Raw genomic sequence first — 21,028 nt, 5'->3', positions numbered from 1 at the left:
CTGATTAAATGTGATCGGAAACAACAAATGTAACGTGGTAATTAACAGGCTTGAGAGGGGCTGGTAGGCGGATTTCATTACCTCTGGACAGAACCAGGCCCCGGAGAGTGGCGCTGATCTCCTCAACTAATTCTCCGGGAGAGTATTTCCAGATATATCAGTTGGCCCGCGCGTAATTTTGATTCAGCTGTTGTTTGCATATTCACAAGTCGGAAACTACAGCAACTCCGCTATGACGCGAACGCAGCTTCACGGCTAAAAATACTCACCCAGGAAATTATGTTTTTCGATTTCCTGCGGCGCCACGTTGACGCATGCACCGGTTGTGGCGTGGATAAGGTCGTCGGCATGAATATTAATAGCCCCCACGGCTGAACACACATTGCAGAATCACAGCGGAAATCGGCGATGATCACCAACAATGACGCAAGTTCACACAAACAAGAATATTGCCGATTACGGCTGCAAATACAAAAACCTCCCAACGCACTGTGGGGTATCCCTCTGCTAAATAGGCTTACTGTGAGCCTGATTTGACTCTCAGCCTCAGCATTTTTTATTCAGCGTCTTCTTTCTTTCCAATTCCTTTACGAGGAACAAACTCATTTGAGTGCAATCCTACATTATACTCTCAGGCCTCGAGCGAAATAATTATATTCTATTTTTACTCCACTAAAAGCTGTTTCTCTGAGTTGACTTAATTGTCTCATTAGGAGGCAACAATGTGGGGAAAGTAAACTTGTGATGCAAATGGATGTGTTTTTGACGTATACCCATGGACATACAGTGTGTGACACAAAGCTCCTGTGCAGTGTGTGTATTCGTGTGTGTGCTCATGCAACATGTACAGTACGTGACTGCAGGCTGACCCATAACACTTTCCCTGCGGTCTTCCAGCAAGCGAGCAGCTACACATGTGACAGTGTTGAGTACTTGTGTGAACATATCACTGTTGCTATGTTTACTCCCGCAGTCCACTCGACTGCAGAGTTTTCAAGAGCCTCACTCCGCGTTTCCACATAAATATGTTTGATTGCGAGTCAACCAGAAGCTTATTTATTACTATGGCAACCTCCGTGCAGCCTCCGATGTGTTTCGAAACTCACTTTTGGCATTTTTTGGTCCTGGAATTTGCCACCATCTACGTTTTTGAAACTTGAAATTGAATTCTGTCAAACTGTGTAATTGTATAAATGATGTATAAACTCAGCTCAGTCAGTTTAACAAATTTGTCAATTTCAATTATCTTGTAAAAAGAACGTGGTAGATTTAATAGTTGCATTCATATGCAGCATGTGGTGGTTTTGAAACTACAGGACGGCATTTTAGGATCGATGAGCAAAAACTGAAAACCTTGATGCATGATGACTCAGCTCTCTGATTGGTTCTTATCAGTTACGACTCGACAACCAGCTGTTAATGCAAAACTGTTTCAGTTCCACCTCGATCCAAGAAATGAAATGCAGTTCCTTTTTCATTGTATTTTCTGTAGTAACACTCTGCTGTCTGTTCGGCTGGACCTGGATTATTACTGATAAAGAGTTAAAACACTTCTGTGCAACATGTTTCAAATGGCGTTTAAAGTGTCAAACAACGTCTCACCACTGTATCATTGCATCATGTTTATCATCTAATTTACTGCAAAGGTTCCTCTGCAGAGAACAAGTTGTACTTCAAGTTATGGGACAGAACGTTGCATTGTTTGATGTAATTGAACTCAGTGAATCTGACCCCCGAATCTTCTTCCAATCCTAAACTGAAACAAAAAGAAAGAGAAACCCTGCTGCAGTCACGCAGCTCTCAAATACATCAACCCCCGAGTCCACAGGCAGCTCTGCTGAAAAGTAGTTTCTCGGGGGTGACGGAGGGTATCTGTTAGGTAACCGTCTGGAGGCTGCAGCTGTATGCTGTCTGCAGCAGGGATGCTCCTGGGGTGTTTTTTCTCATTACGAGTGAATGTCGATTGCCGGAATGATAGCCTCGTCTGCTGTAATTGACCCGTTGCTTCGAATTGATACCATCTGTCTTCATACAGATGTAATGACCTTGTAATAAATCGACAGGGTTTTTCTTTTTCTTTTTTTTTGCATGAACCCCGACTCTGTGTGACAAGTGACAGTTGCTTGCCACGGGGGTCAGAGTGGATCAAGGGGCTGTCATTCAGTCCCGGCTACAAAGTTGGATCAGGAACTTTACTCGCTGGACTCAATCAATCATTTCTCCAGCTTTATACGATCACAGATATAAAAGTTTGCGTCTCCTTTAAGTATAATATCACAAATAAAGTGCTAACAATACTTGTGTGAGCATAATAGGGATGTGAATAAAAACAATCCAGTTCATGACCTCTTCTGACTTGATACCTTTAAAGATGATACAAAAACGAGGTTCTTTGTGTCTTCAGAGGCAGGACGGGCGCTTTGAGGTCCGCGGGCGCCACGGCAAGTCTGTGCTGACGATCAGCGGCGTGAGGCTCGCCGACTTGGGCCGCTTCGACTGCGAGGCGCTCAGCCGGATCGGGGGTCATCAGAAGAGCATGTTTCTGGACATCGAATGTGAGTATCAGTGTTGCTGTCTCCCCCACCTGTGTGTGTGTGAGACAGTCCTGCTCATTACAGTACACAAACTTTAGCTTCACTGAGGTGTAACACCTACAGAATGTGGAAAGCGAGCCTATTTTTATTTTAGCACATTTACAAAACCATTGTCTGAGTGTTCTGCTTGTTTAACTAATTAAATTGGAATAATTGGCCTTAAATCTGACTTAAATGTACGAACCTTAAGAGGAACTAAACAGTTTGAAAGTTTGTACCTTGTTTTAGCTTAAACGTGCCCATAAATAAGTTATTTATTTATGTAGTTGCTTTTTTGTATTTCCTCCAAAACTCCAACAGTAACGGGCAAATTGAATAAGACCGTTGGAGCCCCGGTCACTTGACATCACCTCACCTACTCCTCCAATCCCTGCATATGGATATTGTATCATATTCCTAATGTGAAAATGAAACACATTTAAGTGAATTCCTTGCAGACATGCATGTACGCAGTTCAAAAGTTCAACCAGTCTGTTTTTCTTTTTGAAGATCATTATATTTCTATAAACATAAAGCCCCCCCCGAAGCCCTGCGCCCACTGCACCACACACACAGCCTCCAGAAGGGTTAATTAGTAAGAGGATATCACGCTTAGCCTTTCACCCCTGAAGTTACAGCTCCCCTACTTCCCAGTGAGCACAACCATTCCTCAGTGCTGGTTGTTGGGGGACTATTTGGGACGGACTATCCCCTGCCTAATGAGCTCTGGAGCAGAGATCTCCATTTTGTCCTCGGAACGATCGCGCTCATTACGAGAGTGGGCTCTGCTTCGCCTGAACGAGACCGGAGACAGAAAAAAAATACATTTTCCGGGAGCAGCGTTTTCCACCTTGAAGCTCCGAGGAAGAACAAAGAGAGGGCGGACAAACAAACACATCCAGAGACACAGTGAAGGGTGAAAGGGAAAAAAAAGACTCCTGTGTCTCCGCTGTCATTTAGAAACCAATTTTCTCTTCCTCGGGCTGAGGTGACTTTTGGGTTCACGGATCCCCTTTAAAAAACGTTTTTTTGCATAGCTCTTGAAAAATTGACATGTTGGGGAAAAAAGTTAGATGGCATCCTCATAAAGAAATTGACAACAAATCTCACATGCATCCACCAACTCCCCAACCATAAGGCAAAGTCGCTGTCATTAAACTGTAAACAGTTGACAACTCGGTCTCCGACTGCAGAGAGACACAGGCTGTATGTGTGTGTGTGTGTGTGTGTGTGTGTGTGTGTGTGTGTGTGTGTGTGTGTGTGTGTGTGTGTGTGTGTGTGTGTGTGTGTGTGTGTGTGTGTGTGTGTGTGTGTGTGTGTGTGCGAGCGCGGCGGGGCTGAGCCAGCCATCGCTACTGAACTAATGAACTCATTTACTAAGTCACTGCAGGCTGCAGGGGGATAACACGTCCTCGGCTGTGACAGAGAGCCGGGCATCAATCTCTTTAATGGAATCCTGCAAGCGAACATAAAACAACCATAATGCCTCTCCGACTGAGCCGGGCTGACTGGGCTGAGAGAAAATCCACACGACAGCTCGCCACTCCGATCGTCCATTACTGCCCTTCCTATTTGCCGGGGCAAATGAACTTCTGTTTGCATTTATTTTTATTCTTGCGGAGATGATCGTAATGGAGATCTCCCCTCCCTTCCCCCCAGCGTGAGGCGGCTTCAATTAAATTTTAGTTTCTCTTTTTAAAATTGCACGGAGAGTTTGGGAACTGTTAATGAAATGCTTTCTTTTTTCTCCTCCTTTTGAGGAATTTGCGGGTTGAGCCTCAGCGAGTCATTTTGATGTCTTTCATCATCCAACGCAGCTCCACCTTTTATTAGAGGGTTTAACTCTCTGCCACAAATTCTTTTTAAAAAAAATCCAGGTCTTGTTTTAGCCCTAAAAGCTCCATTGCCATAAATGAAACATCTCTTTTTTCTTTATGCGGCAGATATACCAAAGTTCCTGACCAATCACACCATCTTCTACTCGTGGGAGGGGAACCCGGTGAACATCAGCTGTGACGTGATGTCCAACCCTCCCGCCACCATGCTGTGGAGGCGAGAACGCCTCACCATCTCCGCAGAGGCAACCACCAACACGCGGGTGCACAGCACGGAGGGCAAGTCTGTGCTGGAGGTGGGTGCGCGCCCTGCGATCAAAGCTGAAACTGGGATATTGACCTGTTTACCAGCAAGTACAAAACATGAGAGAACGCTCGCAATACCTGATCGATCCGGTGACGGACAGAAAATTGACCGACGGCAACAAACCAGTTCCAGCTCCTAAATGAGGACGGGACGGGATGAGATTTGTCTTTATTGTCTCTCTCAGGAGTAATTTGTCTTTTGATTAGAGAGAATGAAAGGAACACCGGCGTCGCAGCAGGGCACAGTTTCTCCACATGTTTGTACATTGATAATTTTCGTGAGTGAGTGAAAGAATTATTATTCTTTCTCTTTTAAACCACCTCAAAACCAATCAGAATAAATTTAAATTTAAAAACAGTAGGGTATTAAAACCGAGTATATAGATATAGAGAGTATATATACTCAGTTAGCACATTGTAACATTGCACTTGATAATATTGTAAAGTTTGGATATTATTACACTTAGTTAAGTTCTCTAATAGTATAATAAAGTTTGTTAAGAGTTTTTAAGGCCCGGAAGCAGTAAAAGGTGGTGATCTGGGTGAAATGAGTCACTTGTGACACTAGGTCCTGTAAATTATGAGTTTCTATCCCCCATCATGTCGCACATTTGTCATTTGAGCTATTGTAAATGTAAAAAAAACTTGGATGGATGCAGCTTTAAGTGCGTCAAACAAATCTCTATTTACCTGCATTGTATCAGACGGGAAGCAGAAATGTCCGATGCAGTATCTCCAAATATCTCTTGTGGGAGGCACAGTGATGTCTGGGTTCTCTCCGCGTTCCTCCCGCATTTCAAAAACATGCCGATTGGGGTTCGATCGATTGAAGGCTCAGTGTGAATGGTTGTTTCTTTCCGTATGTTGCTCCTGGGATGTGCTGGTGAACTGTTCAGGGTCTCCCCCTCCTTCAGCTGGAATTAGCTCCAGCTCCCTGCAACGATTAATGTATAAGCGGTAGATGGATGGTATCTCTACACCTGGACAAATACAACTCTTTGCTGTCTCTCTCTGCTGAATGAATACACGTATGTAAGAGTTGTATTTTTGGAATTCATTAAATGATATTTCATTTAATTTCTTATTTTCTGGTTCTAGGTGACTCCGATGTCCGACAGGGACTTTGGCCGCTACAACTGCACGGCCAGGAACAACATCGGAGTTCGATACCAGGAGTTCATCCTGGCGCAGGCAGGTGGGTCTGCAGAGCTGCCACGGCTACCCCCCGCTCCTCTACCTGAGCGTAGTCAAGATTGTGCACAGTCAGGGACCCCAGACTTTTAGAAACACAGTAACTCTAACAGTCCGACTACTTCGTAACCCTCCACCTCTCTACTAATGGTAATAGCCTTATTTGCAATTCTCGGGAAGATAAATGTCACTACAACTCGCCAGCCCTATTCAGGCTAGCCTAATCTGAAACAGTGCCAGCTGATTTACCATACCCCTCGCTATTTTCTGAAGTACCCCCTAATTTACGGTAGCACAGGCTAATACACAATAGTGCAGTCCAATTATCTTTAGTGCAGATTGAATTGCTCTGGCTAAGGACAAAAGTGGTGAGCAAAAAGCTGACCCGATATGTTGTCTTGCAGAAAACAATGTGTTTAGGAAGTTATTCTCTTTCAATTCTGCACACACACACACACACACACACACAGAGGGAAACACCCGTACACACACTCATGCCGCTGTTGAAGTTTGAACCGGTAACAGAGACGTGCAGGGTAGATGATCTCAGGAGGAAGTTGAGCACTCGTCACTTTTTAAATAAGGCCACAAGCAAATGTGCGAACAACACACAGATGCTCTGAAAGGAAAGAAAAAGTAGTTAACATGTTGGTTTAGCGGTGAAAAAGTCCAAGGACACATGAGAGATGCAGCTGAGTGATGTACCTCCTCACCTCAAAATGAATTTTTCTAACTGTGTGTTAAATTGCTTTCAGGGCCGAGAGTTATTACAGCAATAATGTCTCTCTTTAGTTTGATTACGCCGATGATGTAATCGGTGGGAGGCACAGGAAGTTCTGTCTGCTGCATTTACACTGCAGTAACTTAAGCTTTGTTTAAAAATACACCAGGTGGTATTGCAGTTTATCACAGTGCTGCCTTGCTTTGATTCATCCTAGGCTGTGATTTTCAAATCCGGGAATGGAACCCAAAATCAACAAGCGCGAATAATTCAACGTAAAAAACCCACGTCACCCCCTCTTGTCGTTTCAGACGTGCCATCGAATCCGTACTCCGTGCGCCTCTCGGCCGTCTCCCAGCGGCTGGCGACCGTCACCTTCATGAAGCCCGACTCGCACGGCGGCGTGCCCATCAGCTACTACCTGGTGCAGTACAAGGAGACGGGCTCGCAGGAATGGAGGGACATAAAGTCGCACAGTGTTCAGAGTGAGTGGCGTTTGTTATTACTCTTAACATAAAGGTATAATCTTGATGTGAATAAAAAAAAAAAGCTAAACGCACACTCGACAACGTGTCTATTTCCAGCTCCGTTTAACCGCAGAGGTCAGATCGATAAGAAGCTTCCACGTGTTGCTCAGCTCATTTCACGGGCAAAACCAATTCCCCTATGGTTCGCTATCATAACAAAACCCCCGCTGTTATCCTCACGCGTACCAGCACCTTTTATCCTCGGGGTCAAGGATCCCATGAAGGGCTTCTGATTGGACGGTGTGAAGGGAGATGAGAGAGACAGATGGCGGGGACTGTGCACGGGAATTTGAAGAAGACAGTTTGATGACCCAAATATTCCACCTGTATCACGATCATGATTTAATGTTTATCCGGACGTCCCCCTTTTAAATTAGGAATAGCCATTAAATCTGAAGAAATAAAACGATGTGGGTCATTTATTAAGAGACCTTAACGATAAAATGACGTCTAATTGACCCTAAAGTGAAGAGGTGGTTAAAAGCAGTGGTCAGTAGCAGTGATGGAGAGATAAATTACCTACTTTCTGCCCCACGGAACATAAACTCACATCATGGTATCAAATATAAGTCACTGTCGGAGACCTTATTAGATTTTTACAGTCCACTGGTCCCTAAATATATGTTCATTTTCTTGAACTGATGGTATAGTCTCGTGTTTCATACCCTCCTCACTGACTTCCACTCAGCTCTGTGAGGCATTCAAATCTAATCGTTTTTCAGATCTTTAGCCCGAAAAAGTAGGACTGAAAAAGTTTGTAAAAGGTGAAATTGCTGAGAAAATGGGTCTCATTATCATATCATTATAGGTAAGGAGCGGTGATTTTCAAAAATGGAGGCAATGTGCTCTCTCTCCTGTTTAACATCACAATTCGTGGTATATGGTTTTTTTGCATGGCAGCAGTTATTGAAGAGCGTGTAAAAAATATAAGTATAAATAACCATCATTCTTTATGCTCTATGCTATTTAAGTGATTAATGATGAGTTCAGGGACCCGTCAGTGATCGGAACTTGTCACAAACCAATTCAAGAAATAAAAGTAATTAAAAATGGAAATAACATATTCTATTTTCGTCCCGTTACATGCTCTTCATGTGTCTGGCTTAAACCATAATTTTGAAGGCGCACACCCCTCTTCCTCCTCCTTCTCCTTCTCCTCCTCCTCCTCCTCCTCCTCTTCCTGTTATGCTTTTACGACTCCAAATTGTTTTTTCTGAGCCTGCCGGTGGAAAACTACACCATTAGGCAAAGGATGGATGGAAGGAAAATGGAAGCCAGAGGATGAATGCTCGGGTGATAAGCAGGTCTGACAAACCTGAGGGGCTTATCACTAATATCCCTCATTTCAGAGTCGATTACAATATGGCGGTGGCGGTGAGGTGAATACTAACAAGCAGCTACAGTAGCACGAAGAGTATAAATTTGAAATATACATCACATGTCGAAGGACAATGAGGAACATGTGGAAAACAAAGGGAAGGAAACATCGGGGAAAGAACTAAATACACTTTAATTATATGTGTAATTTAGTTAAATGTGTTTTTTATTTAAGATTTAGACTAAAATATTAAAACTATGAGCCAGACTAATTACCAACCAGTCGAGGGCCGTCATATAATCATATGAGCCACTTCAGATACCTTCAGCAGAAAGTAATTCAATATAATGAGATGCCGGGACTCATTTCGTTTGAATGCTTTTGCCCAAATTGAAAGGCCTACTTATAGCCTGGAAAGTAACCTAGCACGCTGGCAAATTGCGGTATTTGTTTTCAGTTGTGGGACTAAAGAACTGCACAAGCACCTATTATCGTCCAAGTGTTTAATTTGTGCAGAACTGACAAAAACAACAACTTTCACTCAGGCTCATTATGCCGCCGAGACTCTGCCCGGCTCCTCTTGATGGTGAAGGTTATGTAAATAGACTCTTAACGACTTTACAATTTAAATAGGAATCTGTAATGTGGTCTGGTAATTAGATTTCCTGTGTTCTTCAATAATCAATGTAGTTTACAGGATGAATTCCACATATTGTACCTGTATTTCAATGTTGCTATTGGTCTAATATTCGGTATGATACACAGTGATCTCATCAGATTCATCTCTCTCTCTCTCCAGCGACAGTGGTGCTGACGGTGCTGGAGCCCAACACGACGTACGAGGTCCGAGTGGCGGCCGTCAACGGCAAAGGTCAGGGGGAGTTCAGCCACACGGAGACCTTCCAGACTCTGCCCATCCGTAAGTCTGACTCCCTCCTCTCCCCTGCTAGCCCACTGACTGAAACACCTACAAAATAAGAGCCTCTCATCTCCTCAGGATCCGATCAAATCTGATCCAAAGGCCACTTGCCCATGAAATCCAGTCATAATCACTCTACTGCAATGAGTCCGTAGCCGTTAGCCGTTAATTGTGAATTATTTGCACATTTCAGGAGTTAACAAATAAGTTGTGTGCGGTAGATAGATGATAATAAATGTAACTTATTATAACGTTAGACAGTCAACACTATGGAAAGCTATGGAATCACGTTTTAATTAAAACGTCAGAAATATATTTACAAACATCGTGCAGAATCTTTTTTAAGCCTCGACATCTTGGTAAAATGAGGCCTATTTGCCGTGTTGTGAAACTCCAGCGTGTTTATATCTGAGATGGTTACAACCTCATATTTCAGTGATATGAATCCAAATTATTGGGCCTGTCAAATTTGTGTCTTGATATAAAACTGCAGCTTTGAAAAAAAAAAATTATTCACTGCCAGGGTTTTATGATGAGCGTTTTATTTATTCTGGCAATCTGGCACCGCTGAGTTGCAGTAAATCCAGGCAAAGCCGTAGAAACGGTGTTTCCACCGGTGGATATTATGCAGCCGTGCAGCTACAGAGGATGAATGTTAAAAAAAAGACCCAATTAGCAAAATACAGGGAATAATGGACTTGTCGGAATAATGAGAGCCTCCAGTCAACATTAGCTATAGTCCAGACAGTGGGAGTTGCCTTGTAATATGAATTTAATTCAGCTTGAAACCATCTCTGTCCTTGTTCTGCGTCATTATTTCATATCTCACATTCCCACCTGCTCTTTGGGAATGCACACACACACACTTACGTTTTTTTGGCATCTCATTCTGAAGCCCGCTTCGTTTGTGTCTCTCAGGGGAGCCGAGTCCGCCGGCGGTCCACGGGCAGAGGGGAATGGGCAAGGCCTACAGGCTGGGGCTGGTCAAGCAGGACGACGGAGGGATGCCCATCGTGGAGTATATCGTCAAGTACAAGACGGTGAGTAAACGTGGCGTCGGCAAATGTGTCGTCAGAAGTCCGACCATAACAATGTCTGAACTGGAATGGCACGCAGAAGAGCGCTTTCCTCCGCCAAAGCCCAACAACCCCATCAAACCAACGCCTGGTCTGACGGTTCCAGATCCAAGTTCATGAGTAAAAATTATTAAAGATACACACAAACCGTTGATTCCCCTTCTGAATCCACATTGCCTCAGCTACACACTAGTGGTAGATACAGGTTCCTTGCTCCTTGGTGGAGCTAATGACTCAAAGGCAAGAAAGTGAAAAGATGAGGAAAGAAAAAGGTTTCAAGAAGCAAAATAATGACTTGCAATATTCTATACTTCCATATATTTCTTCTCAAGTCATAAGAAATGACAGAAACCAACAATAAACTATGCTTATTACTACTCTCATTCTCTCTATCTATATTAATACGCAGCAGAAAAAAGACCACCCCCAAAAAATCACAGGCCAATAGTCCAAAGATTTACTTCCTATGTCCTTTCCTAAGCACTTTCCCTAAACCTCGACGGAAAAGGAAAGATGAGAAGGAGAACTCATAATGACGTAGGAAACCAGCCCCAGTGCTGCGAGGATCCGACCGCACTTACTCTGAACGACATTATCATTCAGCGGAGGGCAGCAGATGCTATGCAAGGAATTGTGGGTCGGCATTATCTCGTTTGCTTTTGCATGTGATTGTACGCTAAAGGAGATAAGAAAAGGAAGCACTGAAGCGCCTTTCATTAGCATTTATACAATGTGACCGGGTCTTATCGTGGCTGACGTACCTTCCCAAGCAAAAAACACTAATTGACCGCAGTCAATGTTTGCTCACAACTGCAGTTCCAAGCTGCTTTAAGAATTATTAAGTCTTTCTTTTTTTTTATTCAAAAATGTATGTGCTACTTATATATGTATTTATATTCTTTGACCTTTTTAATTTTATATTTATTTGCTCTTTTAATTTAACTTACGGTATAATAATTGTTGGTGTGTTCACTGATTCACCGTTGCAAGAAAATAGATATTTTTAAAAGACTCATCAGGTTGAAAATTAAATCAAAATGATGTTAAGTAGAAAAAGGAGAATGAGAATGAATAAAGCCACTACTTGGTTTTTGCTTTTGTTTAACACAACAGAAACTCAGGATGTGACAATGGAAATCCAATTTTCTCCCAGTGTGTGTCTGTGTGTGTGTGTGTCTGTGTGTGTGTGTGTGTGTGTGACTCGCGGTTTTGATAGGTTCCCATTGATTGAGTTGAGTGGGTGCGTTGGCGGCAAAATGTATAATGTTCTGCTCGAGAATCTCTATTTTTCAATCCTCACAATTCATGTTTTAAATGAGAGTACACATACACTGTCTGGATTCACTCATCCATTTAAGTAGTCGGGGCTTTTTTGTGTGTGTAAAATAGCAAAATGCAGCTTAAACTCACAAGATAAGGCGGGCGAGCAGAATAGATGGCACTCGCACAAGAACTCTCCACAGGACTAAGTGGATTTCGGCTCGTCTAAATCTCCCATCTCCCCGATGCTAATGTGTCCAAGCAGGCATTTGTCTGTCTTGTTGAGGAAGTGACAGCGATTTAAAATAATACCGCCGCAGATGAAAACCCGCCGCGGGGAAGGGGGTCAGGGAGTCTCGGCGAGGCTTTTTGAATGCCAGCGCACAGGAAAAAGGTGCTTGCTTCACACCCCAGTAATCTTACGGCCTCGTTTGGCATCGGGAGCACACCCCCCCCTTCATGGCGGGGGCGCAGTCGGATGAACCCTGAAAAACCGACTACAGACCCATCATAGCTCCCTGACAATCCACACGAATGTTACATACATTTACGCCCCGGACCTTGACTTTTATAAAAGCCCCGTTTGCACTCCCCGCTGTACTCAAAAGCAGCGGGGGCAGGGTGCCAAGTAGGCAAGACTGTTAAGTGCACCGTGCTTTCAGGCTGCAGCTCTCAGCCTCACTTTCCAATCCTTTGTTTGCGATTGGTCTCAAGACGAGGTGGGAGGAAGGAGGAAATGGAAGGATGATGTAAAAAGGAGGAGGAGAAAAGACACAAAGGAATGGAAACATATCAGAGAACTTTATGTGAACTTGATGAAAAACAGAGGATTTGTGTTTTTACCTCCTCAAGTGCATCTGTGACCAAATTTCTGATTGTAGTAACTTTCACAAGCCCAAGATAAAAAAAACCACACACTCTTTCTCTACAAATGTAATCAGTGCTCTACATTTCATTTAGCAGACCATCTTTCACATTCTCCTTTTGTTATTTTTTTAACTCCACGCTCCTCTTTTCCCTCCCGTCAGGATAAAGAGGAGCAGTGGATGACCAAGCTCGTTCCCGGAGCGAACGATTTCGCGATGCTTCAGCCGCTGCAGTGGAACACGAGATATGAAGTGGAAATCACGGCGCGCAATGTCAAGGGCCTGTCGGAGCCGACCTTCTATCAGTTCTTCATGCCACAGAAGCCTGATATTACAGGTAAGAAAAAAGCACGATAAAGGCAAACCCTGTGTGTTTTGCGATTGGCCCTTTTTCTTTTAATATACACCCGCTGTTCTTTTTTGCTTGCCTACTTCTAGTTGGCATTGAAACGGCTTTTGAAAGCCCTCAGAGAACATTTGGGAACTTGTCGTGTTAAGCGGTGTGCTTAAGCCACTGGAAACAGTGACAGCGCTGGCGATAACAAAGGCAAGAGAGCAAGATGTTCCAGTCAAGATAAAGCGAAGGCCCGGAGCGCGGCAGGCCCCGTTGCCGCTGCACTTGCTGGACAAATGAGGCTGTTGTCAGTAGAGAAACTGGTGCCTGTTCCTCTCCTGCGGTGCCCCCCCACCCGTGACTGTTGACTGGCCTTTTAAATGTGAGAGACCAGAAGGAAGCACTTTCCTTAAAAGTGGTTTTCTGTTGTAATATTCCATTGCAACTGCTATAAAGCTCACGTTGGAGCCGTTTTCAGATGTGAAAACTGTAAAATGCCCCCAAAAGTGTGTGTTTGCCTTTTACTTATGAAGAAATCAGCAGGGGATTGTGCGGCTCAGACTCGTTCACTACAACAAGAAAATACTCTAGAACTAGAAGCTAGAACATGAAGTATACTTCAGGTGCGGAAATTACGTGATTTTTTTGTTTTCAGCCAATCGACCCCGACATCGAACCTTATCATCGGAAGCCCTCGAATCTTGTCGCCTTTCCAAGTTTATCTTCGTCTGCCTCCTCGACGTCTGTGGCTCCTCTTTTTCCACCCTGAGATATTTGTACTCTATTTGTAGTCTTTGATTTTCCGGTTTTGTGTCCATCACATTTTGAGAGTTCAGGACCATGGACAGCGATCAGTGAAAGGATTGTTGGGTTGTAGCATTAGACTGGGACGGGGTTAGAGAACGGTGCAAAAATCACATTGAGTCAGTCGATTAGTTGATTAACAGACAATTATTTTGATATCAGATTAAACATTTGTGTCATTTATCAAGCAAAATTCAAAACTTTGATTCAAGGTTTTCAAGTGTCAGAATTTGTTGGTTTTATATCAATGTCAATTGGACATATTTTTTAGTTTTATACTTTTGGACAAACACAACAAGATGATACAAATGTGAGTTTAGGATCTGAGACCCTCTGATGTCAGTGTTGCAGTCTCACCACCGAGACTGGATTTGGAGGTGGACCAAGACTTGTCCTGTCCGCGCGTCCTTTCGGTGTTGATGTCCACACCAGGGATTCGTTCACACCTGTTCAAATAAACAGCACAAATGGTGCAATCACACCAGGGTTCGCTTCAAAGAAACCCAACAGACCCCGAGTGAAAATACCCCCGGGCTGTGGTTTTCTTCTTTAAAAAAAAATAATTCTTTCCCTCTCCTCTTTGCTTCTGTCGATTTATTCCGCGGTCCTCCCGCCGCGTTGCTTTGCAATTCTGCCGCAGAACGCAGCTCAGACGGAGTGTGTCTGCACGGTCCGTCGAGCTCTTTTCTCATTTGAAAGACCAACACATATAAACCAGCAAACAAACACAGCCCCCCCCCCTCGCTCTTATGTCCCTCTACTGAGATTATGTGGTTCTGCCCCATGAAAAGTGTTTGCTTGTCGGTGTCGCCGCCGCTCGTTGTGGAGTCTTGTACTTTTTCCAGCCCCCGAAAACAAACAAATGCCTGGTTGTGCAGGGGAGTGTCTCATTACTCCAGTCCTCCAGGACATTTGGATTAACATGCATACACCCAAATGAACACGTGTGTGAGGAAATGCGAGCAGCGGACTTTGAAGTGTGCAGCACCGCCTGGCTTTGAAGCGAGAACACACACACAGTGTTGAAATAGACCTCACACTCACATAAAAAGGAAAAACAAAAATATCGGAGGGCTGCTTCAGTGTTGTTTTGCTCTCCTCTCCAAACCTGTTACTATATCCATTTGTGCTGTTTTGGATCGAGCAAGTGTTTGCCCCTGTCATTACTGCACTGGCTAAATGGCCTGTGAGAGTGTGGGCTGCTTTTCAAATAGAAAACAAGGCCGGGGAACAGCAAGCTCAAGGCGGGTCACTTCGATTGGCTGTCCTCTCTTGTTAGCGAAACAGCGGTGCATCGTGGGAAAGGGCCTGAGAGAGAGCGACGGGGAGGGGGGGAGCGAGAGGGGAGAAATCACTTTGCACTCTACCGAGGTTGGCCAAACTTAAGATGGGTTTTCTACACTCGCACGTTTTAGCCAAATAGTTGATGAGGTAGTTAATTAAAAGTTACAAATGTAATTTTAAAAAACTTTCATACATGCAATAATTCTGCTAAAACACAGTTTTCATTGTTAATATGAAATTCATAATTGCCTTGTACCATAAACCACTCAACATCTGATTTTGGCAACATGATATCTAAAAGTGAACGAGTCTTTGCATCTTTACTTTCCAACAGGTATGTTCAAAGTGGCCATCTTAGTTTACTTCCTTAGTTTGACTTAATTTCTGGACATTTATGAGGTCACGATTATCCGTTTTTATAAATAAGCTCTCTATTATTGAACAATGATCATTTAGAACACACCCAAAACATAGAAACGTGTGCCCTAGATTATTTGTGTCTGTAAACTCTAATAATAACCCTACCCATATTTAGTTTAAAGGCGATTAGATGAACGGTTCTTGAGATCTGCGAGCCACATCCATCCAGACAGAGATATCTTGATTTATTAGATGGATGTACAGGAACAGTTTTAAGTGACACAATTGCAGTAGTGACGTATTTGAAATTGCTTGGTGGGGAAAAATGGCCTTTGGTTCCAAATGTGTAGAAGCACAACCCATAATCATAATAAAAATGGTCCAGAAAGGGGAAAACACATGTCTCCGCCCCTAATCTGTCCAGTTTGGGACATTTGGCCACACTTTCTCATCCACATCACATCGTGTGTCGTCTCTCGCTGTGCACCTGGGGAAGAGCCACTTGGCATGCAGGAGCCACCTCTGGCAGCCTTTAGCGGAGATGTCCCTGCAGCCGTCATGCTCTGCCTCCAGGAGGGACATTTGGTCTTGTGGCTGATGATCATACACTCTCCACCTCCAGGCAGGAAAAAAAAATAAAAATCCTAAATGGGTTTGAGGAAAGGAGAGTAGCGGAGGAAAGAAAATGGAATCCTTTCTTGGATGGCCGGCATACTGGGCTTGTGATTGCGTGTGAATGGTTGAACTGGTGCATTGTCCCGTGCAATCACAAATGTCCTCGTGTTTCCTCCCGTCCGTTTCCTTTTGTTCTGCTTCGTGCAGTTGTCCGTGGAGGTCGTTTAAAAACAAAAGAAGACGCTCGGTGCAAAAATGCAAAATCTGTCCTTACAACGCTAACAAACTCTCACTGGAGACTGCAGCACACTCCTCTCTGAGCTGTGTGTGTGAATCTGAATGGTCCAAAGGAGCCGATGTGAGAAAACAGCAGGAGATCCTGTGTAAGATTCACCGCGAGCGAGTGGGCGTGTTGATGACGGGTCTAACACCTGACAAACTAAAAGAACACATATCTTGGGTGATAAGGGAGTCGATGAAGGCTGGAGTCGATGTGATGTGATGGAGAATGTTTGGAAAGGAATCCTCCGGAGAAAGTACGGACTTAATTCTGCGGACATCCCTCTGAGTTAATATCTGAAAACGTCAATTGGATAGACACTCATTCATCAGCTCTACAATACTTCTACTACGAAGTTCTTAGTAAACATTCAAAAAATCCTACAACATGGCAAACTCACTGTGTATACTAGTGGCCAGTGGGAGCAGTGGTAGTCACAACCTGAAATACCAGGTTGTTCTACAATTCAGGTCTGAACTGCCCTTGCTCTTCACTAAGGAGATTTCCATTTTCCCCCAAATTGCAGCCTCTAGAGGAATAAAAATAAAACATACAGCATTAGGACAGTGTTAGCATTAGGACTCAAGGACCGACAGCTACTCTGGGAAATGGTAATCACAGAAGAAGACCTTCTGGTAATACCACATATTGAAGTCCCCCTGAGTCTGAGATGAGGCTTTCACCAGCCTCTCTCAGCGATGCACCGTGGTTTATAACACTGTCTCCTGTTTGTAACACCACCACTCTTTCTCTCTCCTCTCCCCGTATCTCTGCTTCCTCTGGTCCTCTCCCTCATCCAGACATTATTCTCTCCCTCTCCTCCTCTGTGTCGTTCTGTATCCACATCCAACAAAATCAATCCAAAAATTTGCCTTTTTACTTTATATGTCAATGCAGTTGAAGAAATCAAGTTGGGCTATTTTACACAACTTAAATCAGCTGTTGATGAGCCAGCTTTTAAGCAGAACTAGAGGCTGTATTCAATATTTTAGGGGTTTGAACATCAGATATCATTTTTGGCATGATGCTTCGTGCATTTATATTTAAATGAGAATAGGCAAACTCTTAATTTTGGCTCGTATGTTCAGAAAATGGAAGTATTTTCTGAATAATTAGTAATTTGACTGCAAATTCAGTAAAAGCAACGTGAATTGTGTTGTTTGGAGCTCTGAAAATGTGTCTCAGATTGGACAAAAGGATTTAATGGAAAAAGAAACTTAGAATATGTTAAAAAAATAATGAATATGCTGCTTTTTTAGGGGATAAAAAGTCAATAAGGGAGCAAACAGAGTGCAGAAATCTGTCGTGCGTCGCTGGAGAAACAGGAGGATTTTCACAATCTGTCTCATATGAACCCAAATCACCAGAGAGCCGCTCCGTCTCAAACTTGGTCTCTCAACTTCTCTCTGTCTCACTCGGCCGATACCAGTCCCACACCAATTTACAGCTTAATAACCCCAGTCCGTGTTTACTGCATTTTCATTAAGCCGAGCCGTCAATCTCGATGTTTCCCCCGCCGTCGCGTGTTCATTTATTTATATAATCTCGGAAAAGTGGTGCAGGTTAAACAGAGAAATGACTCTGTGTTCACATTTTCTGCTACGCTGGGTCAAATTGGATATTGAAGAAGTCTGGTCAGTGTTAACTCCATCAACAATATTAAATGTGAAATATCTGTCAGTCCCAATTGTGGACTATCTTTCCAATTCACTGCCTCCTTTTTATTTTTTTCTTGATGAAAAAACATCCCCTTGTTTTTTTTTCTCCCTGGCTCAGGAAATATGTTCACATACAGTAGACGCCGTCGACAGTAACTCTCCTCAATCCTCAATCTATGCATTATGCATCTGCAGGGTATTGACTTGGCGCTTTTCTGTTTTCTTTCCCCCTCCTTCTTTTTTGCGTCCTACTTTACTTCGTGCTGCATAACCTTCTCACCCTCCTGCTCACGGAGAATCCTGAAAGAAAAACGCCATTGATTGAACGCTGCCCCTCCAATTGACTTCCTCCCCCTCCCTTCCAGCCGCTTTTCTTTCCGAATCAGAGTTTACTCTTCACCTCTTAACTGTCCCTCTGACTCTCCTCATTACGACAATGTGCCTCCAACACCAGCTCTTTTCGCCCCTTTTAAACTTTTTTTTGCGTCACTCCACCACAATGCTCCGTTGACAAAAATACAATTTGGTCTTGTGTCGTTACCAGGACATCGTTTCAGCCTGACACGTTGGGACAGAACTGCAGAAGAACATGGCCCCTATTGGCTATAGATTTATTATGGTGTATTATTTTAACACCTATACAATTATATAACTAATCTAATTCATATTTGATCCGGAGAAACTCACAAAATGTATCTTTAAGAAAAAAGGACAGAGTGTTTTATTGCCAATGACGTCATGTTTTGTAGTATCCAGAGCCAATCACTGCAAACCTGATGGGGAAAATATCTTATTTCTCAAAAACCAAACATGACACAACTGAAATGATACCAGTAAATCAAACTCTTGTAATATGTTCTTTAAATCATCAAGGATAAATGTGTGTTTTATAAGTGTAACCTCTAACAACAGCATGGTGTCTCATTTGTTATGTTTCATATCTAAAAACCTTAATTTTGAATTGTCGTCAAGAAGAAAATGTATTTATTTATGTGAGTGCCCTAATTAAGTGAATGTAGTATCAAAACAGAGGAATCCAATTATCCTGAATGCCAGAAGTTAGATATCTTAATATTTACTCAGGTATTATTCTTGATTACTTACCTAACCTTTCATAACTTGTTACTAGTTACTTTGCACTTTCTGAATTTTGGCACAAAATGCATTATTTAACAAGTAAAAGTAAAAATTTGATGCATATTTAATAGACTTTAGGTAACTTAAAGTACACCTGGCTTGTTATACTTATTTAGTATTAAACTAAGTAAAATTCAGTTGAAAAAGTGTTTTATTACGGCGTCGTAGTTTTAGTTAATTAAAAGTCCTCAGCCTCTTTGGAGGCCCCACGCCTGCCACAGGACTGTGTGTGGTATTTCTTGTGTTGGTCTTTGTTATGACTGCTGTATTTTTCTTGGCCCGCTCCTCTTCCCCTGCTTCCAGTCATGCGCCATAAAAAGCCGTGATTGAAACCGGCGAGATGGATTTGGTTTCCAATAATCTCATCAAAGCAGTTGAAGGAATAATCTGGAATGGCCTCTCTCTCTCTCTCTCTCTCTCTCTCTCTCCAGTCCTGCGAGCTTTTCCTGGAAGTGTTGCCAGCAAATCAAAACGGGAAAAGCACTTTTTTTTTTAACCTGTCCATTGCAGTAATTGATCTTCTCATCAATTTCCAAAGTGAAAGTCGTTATTTTAAAGCGGCGTCAGGAAAAAGACGCATTGGCAATCAAGTCTGATGTGCAGGGACTTACTATATACAAGGGTACTTACCTGAAGTAAAACTTTTTCGTGGTATTATTGTGACTCGGAATATATTTAATGAATTTTTCAACAGCTTGTGTTGAATATATTCCCCTCAGACCATAACGTTCAGTTAAATATAACCAATAGTGGCACTCGCAGCTTAGTATGCAGCTTTACAAACAGAGACTCTGAGGTTAAAAAGAGCCTGACAGTAAAGCTTCAGTTAAATTCTGCTTTCTGAGGCCGGTAAACAGGCTTTGATGTCCCTGCTCTTTAAGAATCCCTTTTATTCCAGATGCAAAAAGGAGGGAGCTTTGTTGAATGCCATCCGTTGAAGTACCACTGGTCCCTGGGAAACTGGCACACCACATACAAATAAAGGCAGAAAGGATGCTGAAATGATGCAAGTGATAGATTGAAGCTGAAAATAACGGACTGAAGATGACATTACCGTCAACAAAAAAAAACTCTCGAGGCGTTCGAGCAAGCTGGGGCGCCGCGATTAAATATCACTTCAATCCGAAAAAAACCTACATTTGTTTGACTCGCGTCGATCCTGTATCGCTCACCAGAGTAAACACTGGAGTCCTTAACAATACAACACAAGATCAGTCCTGGTGTTTACACGGTTACCCGCTCATTTATTCATCGAACAGAGATAATCCTGTCGAGATGAAAGGCTCGTGTTTGCGCGAACGCCTTTTTTCACATCAGACAATATCACTGTCAGCGATGTAAATATTTCAGCACGGGCAAGACGAGCACGGAAACGGACGTCCTGCTGAGACGGAAGGAGAAGGAACAGTGGCACGGAAAACAAAACCTGCTCGTGTCATTTCTCGTCCTATAGATAATACTTAACACCGACTGTACTGGTTATTCTGAGGGAAAATATTACATACCTATATACCCTACTGTACATATGTATACTTGACATATGTGTATTTTTATGTACTTTCGTGAAGAGTCTGTGGGGATTGAGTGGTGACAGCTTGTTGAACATCGGCTTTTTGCCAGAGCGTAGTTAAGAATCAACACTGTTGCGTTTGACTGCTTGAAAGTCAAGTGGAAGTGAATAATTTATTCAAATGACACTTAATGAAATAATAAAAGCCTTTCAAACTTTCTCTCTCTTCACGACATTGTTAACTGAATCTGTCGTAAAAAAGAAAACGTGTGTTTCTTTCTTTTCCGTCGCGTAAGGTCAACTGTCAAGGCCTTTGGTTGAAGTGTTTTGTGCCTCGTTTTCGTTGTTTGGCCTCGATCCATCAATCTTTACTCGTTTTAACAGCTAACAATTCTCCAACTTCAAACTTTTAAGTTGTCGAGTGCAGCGCGTGCATTTCAATCCGTGTCTTTTC

The 21,028-nt window shown here is 43.0% G+C and overlaps 1 protein-coding gene across 3 annotated transcripts in view; it reads left to right on the top strand.

The window, feature by feature from the left end:
* Positions 1-21,028, top strand: part of LOC118103648 (neural cell adhesion molecule 2) — a 248,823-nt gene that overhangs the window by 208,702 nt on the left and 19,093 nt on the right. For all 3 annotated transcript variants that reach the window (XM_047339009.1, XM_047339008.1, XM_035150791.2), the window contains exons 9-15: positions 2,405-2,555; positions 4,517-4,704; positions 5,813-5,909; positions 6,938-7,111; positions 9,271-9,390; positions 10,309-10,430; positions 12,755-12,929. In XM_047339009.1, coding sequence (XP_047194965.1) covers positions 2,405-2,555; positions 4,517-4,704; positions 5,813-5,909; positions 6,938-7,111; positions 9,271-9,390; positions 10,309-10,430; positions 12,755-12,929 — 1,027 coding nt within the window. The remainder of the gene's footprint in view (positions 1-2,404; positions 2,556-4,516; positions 4,705-5,812; positions 5,910-6,937; positions 7,112-9,270; positions 9,391-10,308; positions 10,431-12,754; positions 12,930-21,028) is intronic.

The sequence above is a fragment of the Hippoglossus stenolepis genome, chromosome 24, assembly GCF_022539355.2.
Source record: "Hippoglossus stenolepis isolate QCI-W04-F060 chromosome 24, HSTE1.2, whole genome shotgun sequence".
NCBI classification, from domain to species: domain Eukaryota; kingdom Metazoa; phylum Chordata; class Actinopteri; order Pleuronectiformes; family Pleuronectidae; genus Hippoglossus; species Hippoglossus stenolepis.
Note: the sequence above shows the minus strand (reverse complement) of the source record. Positions and strands in the feature narration are given on the sequence as shown.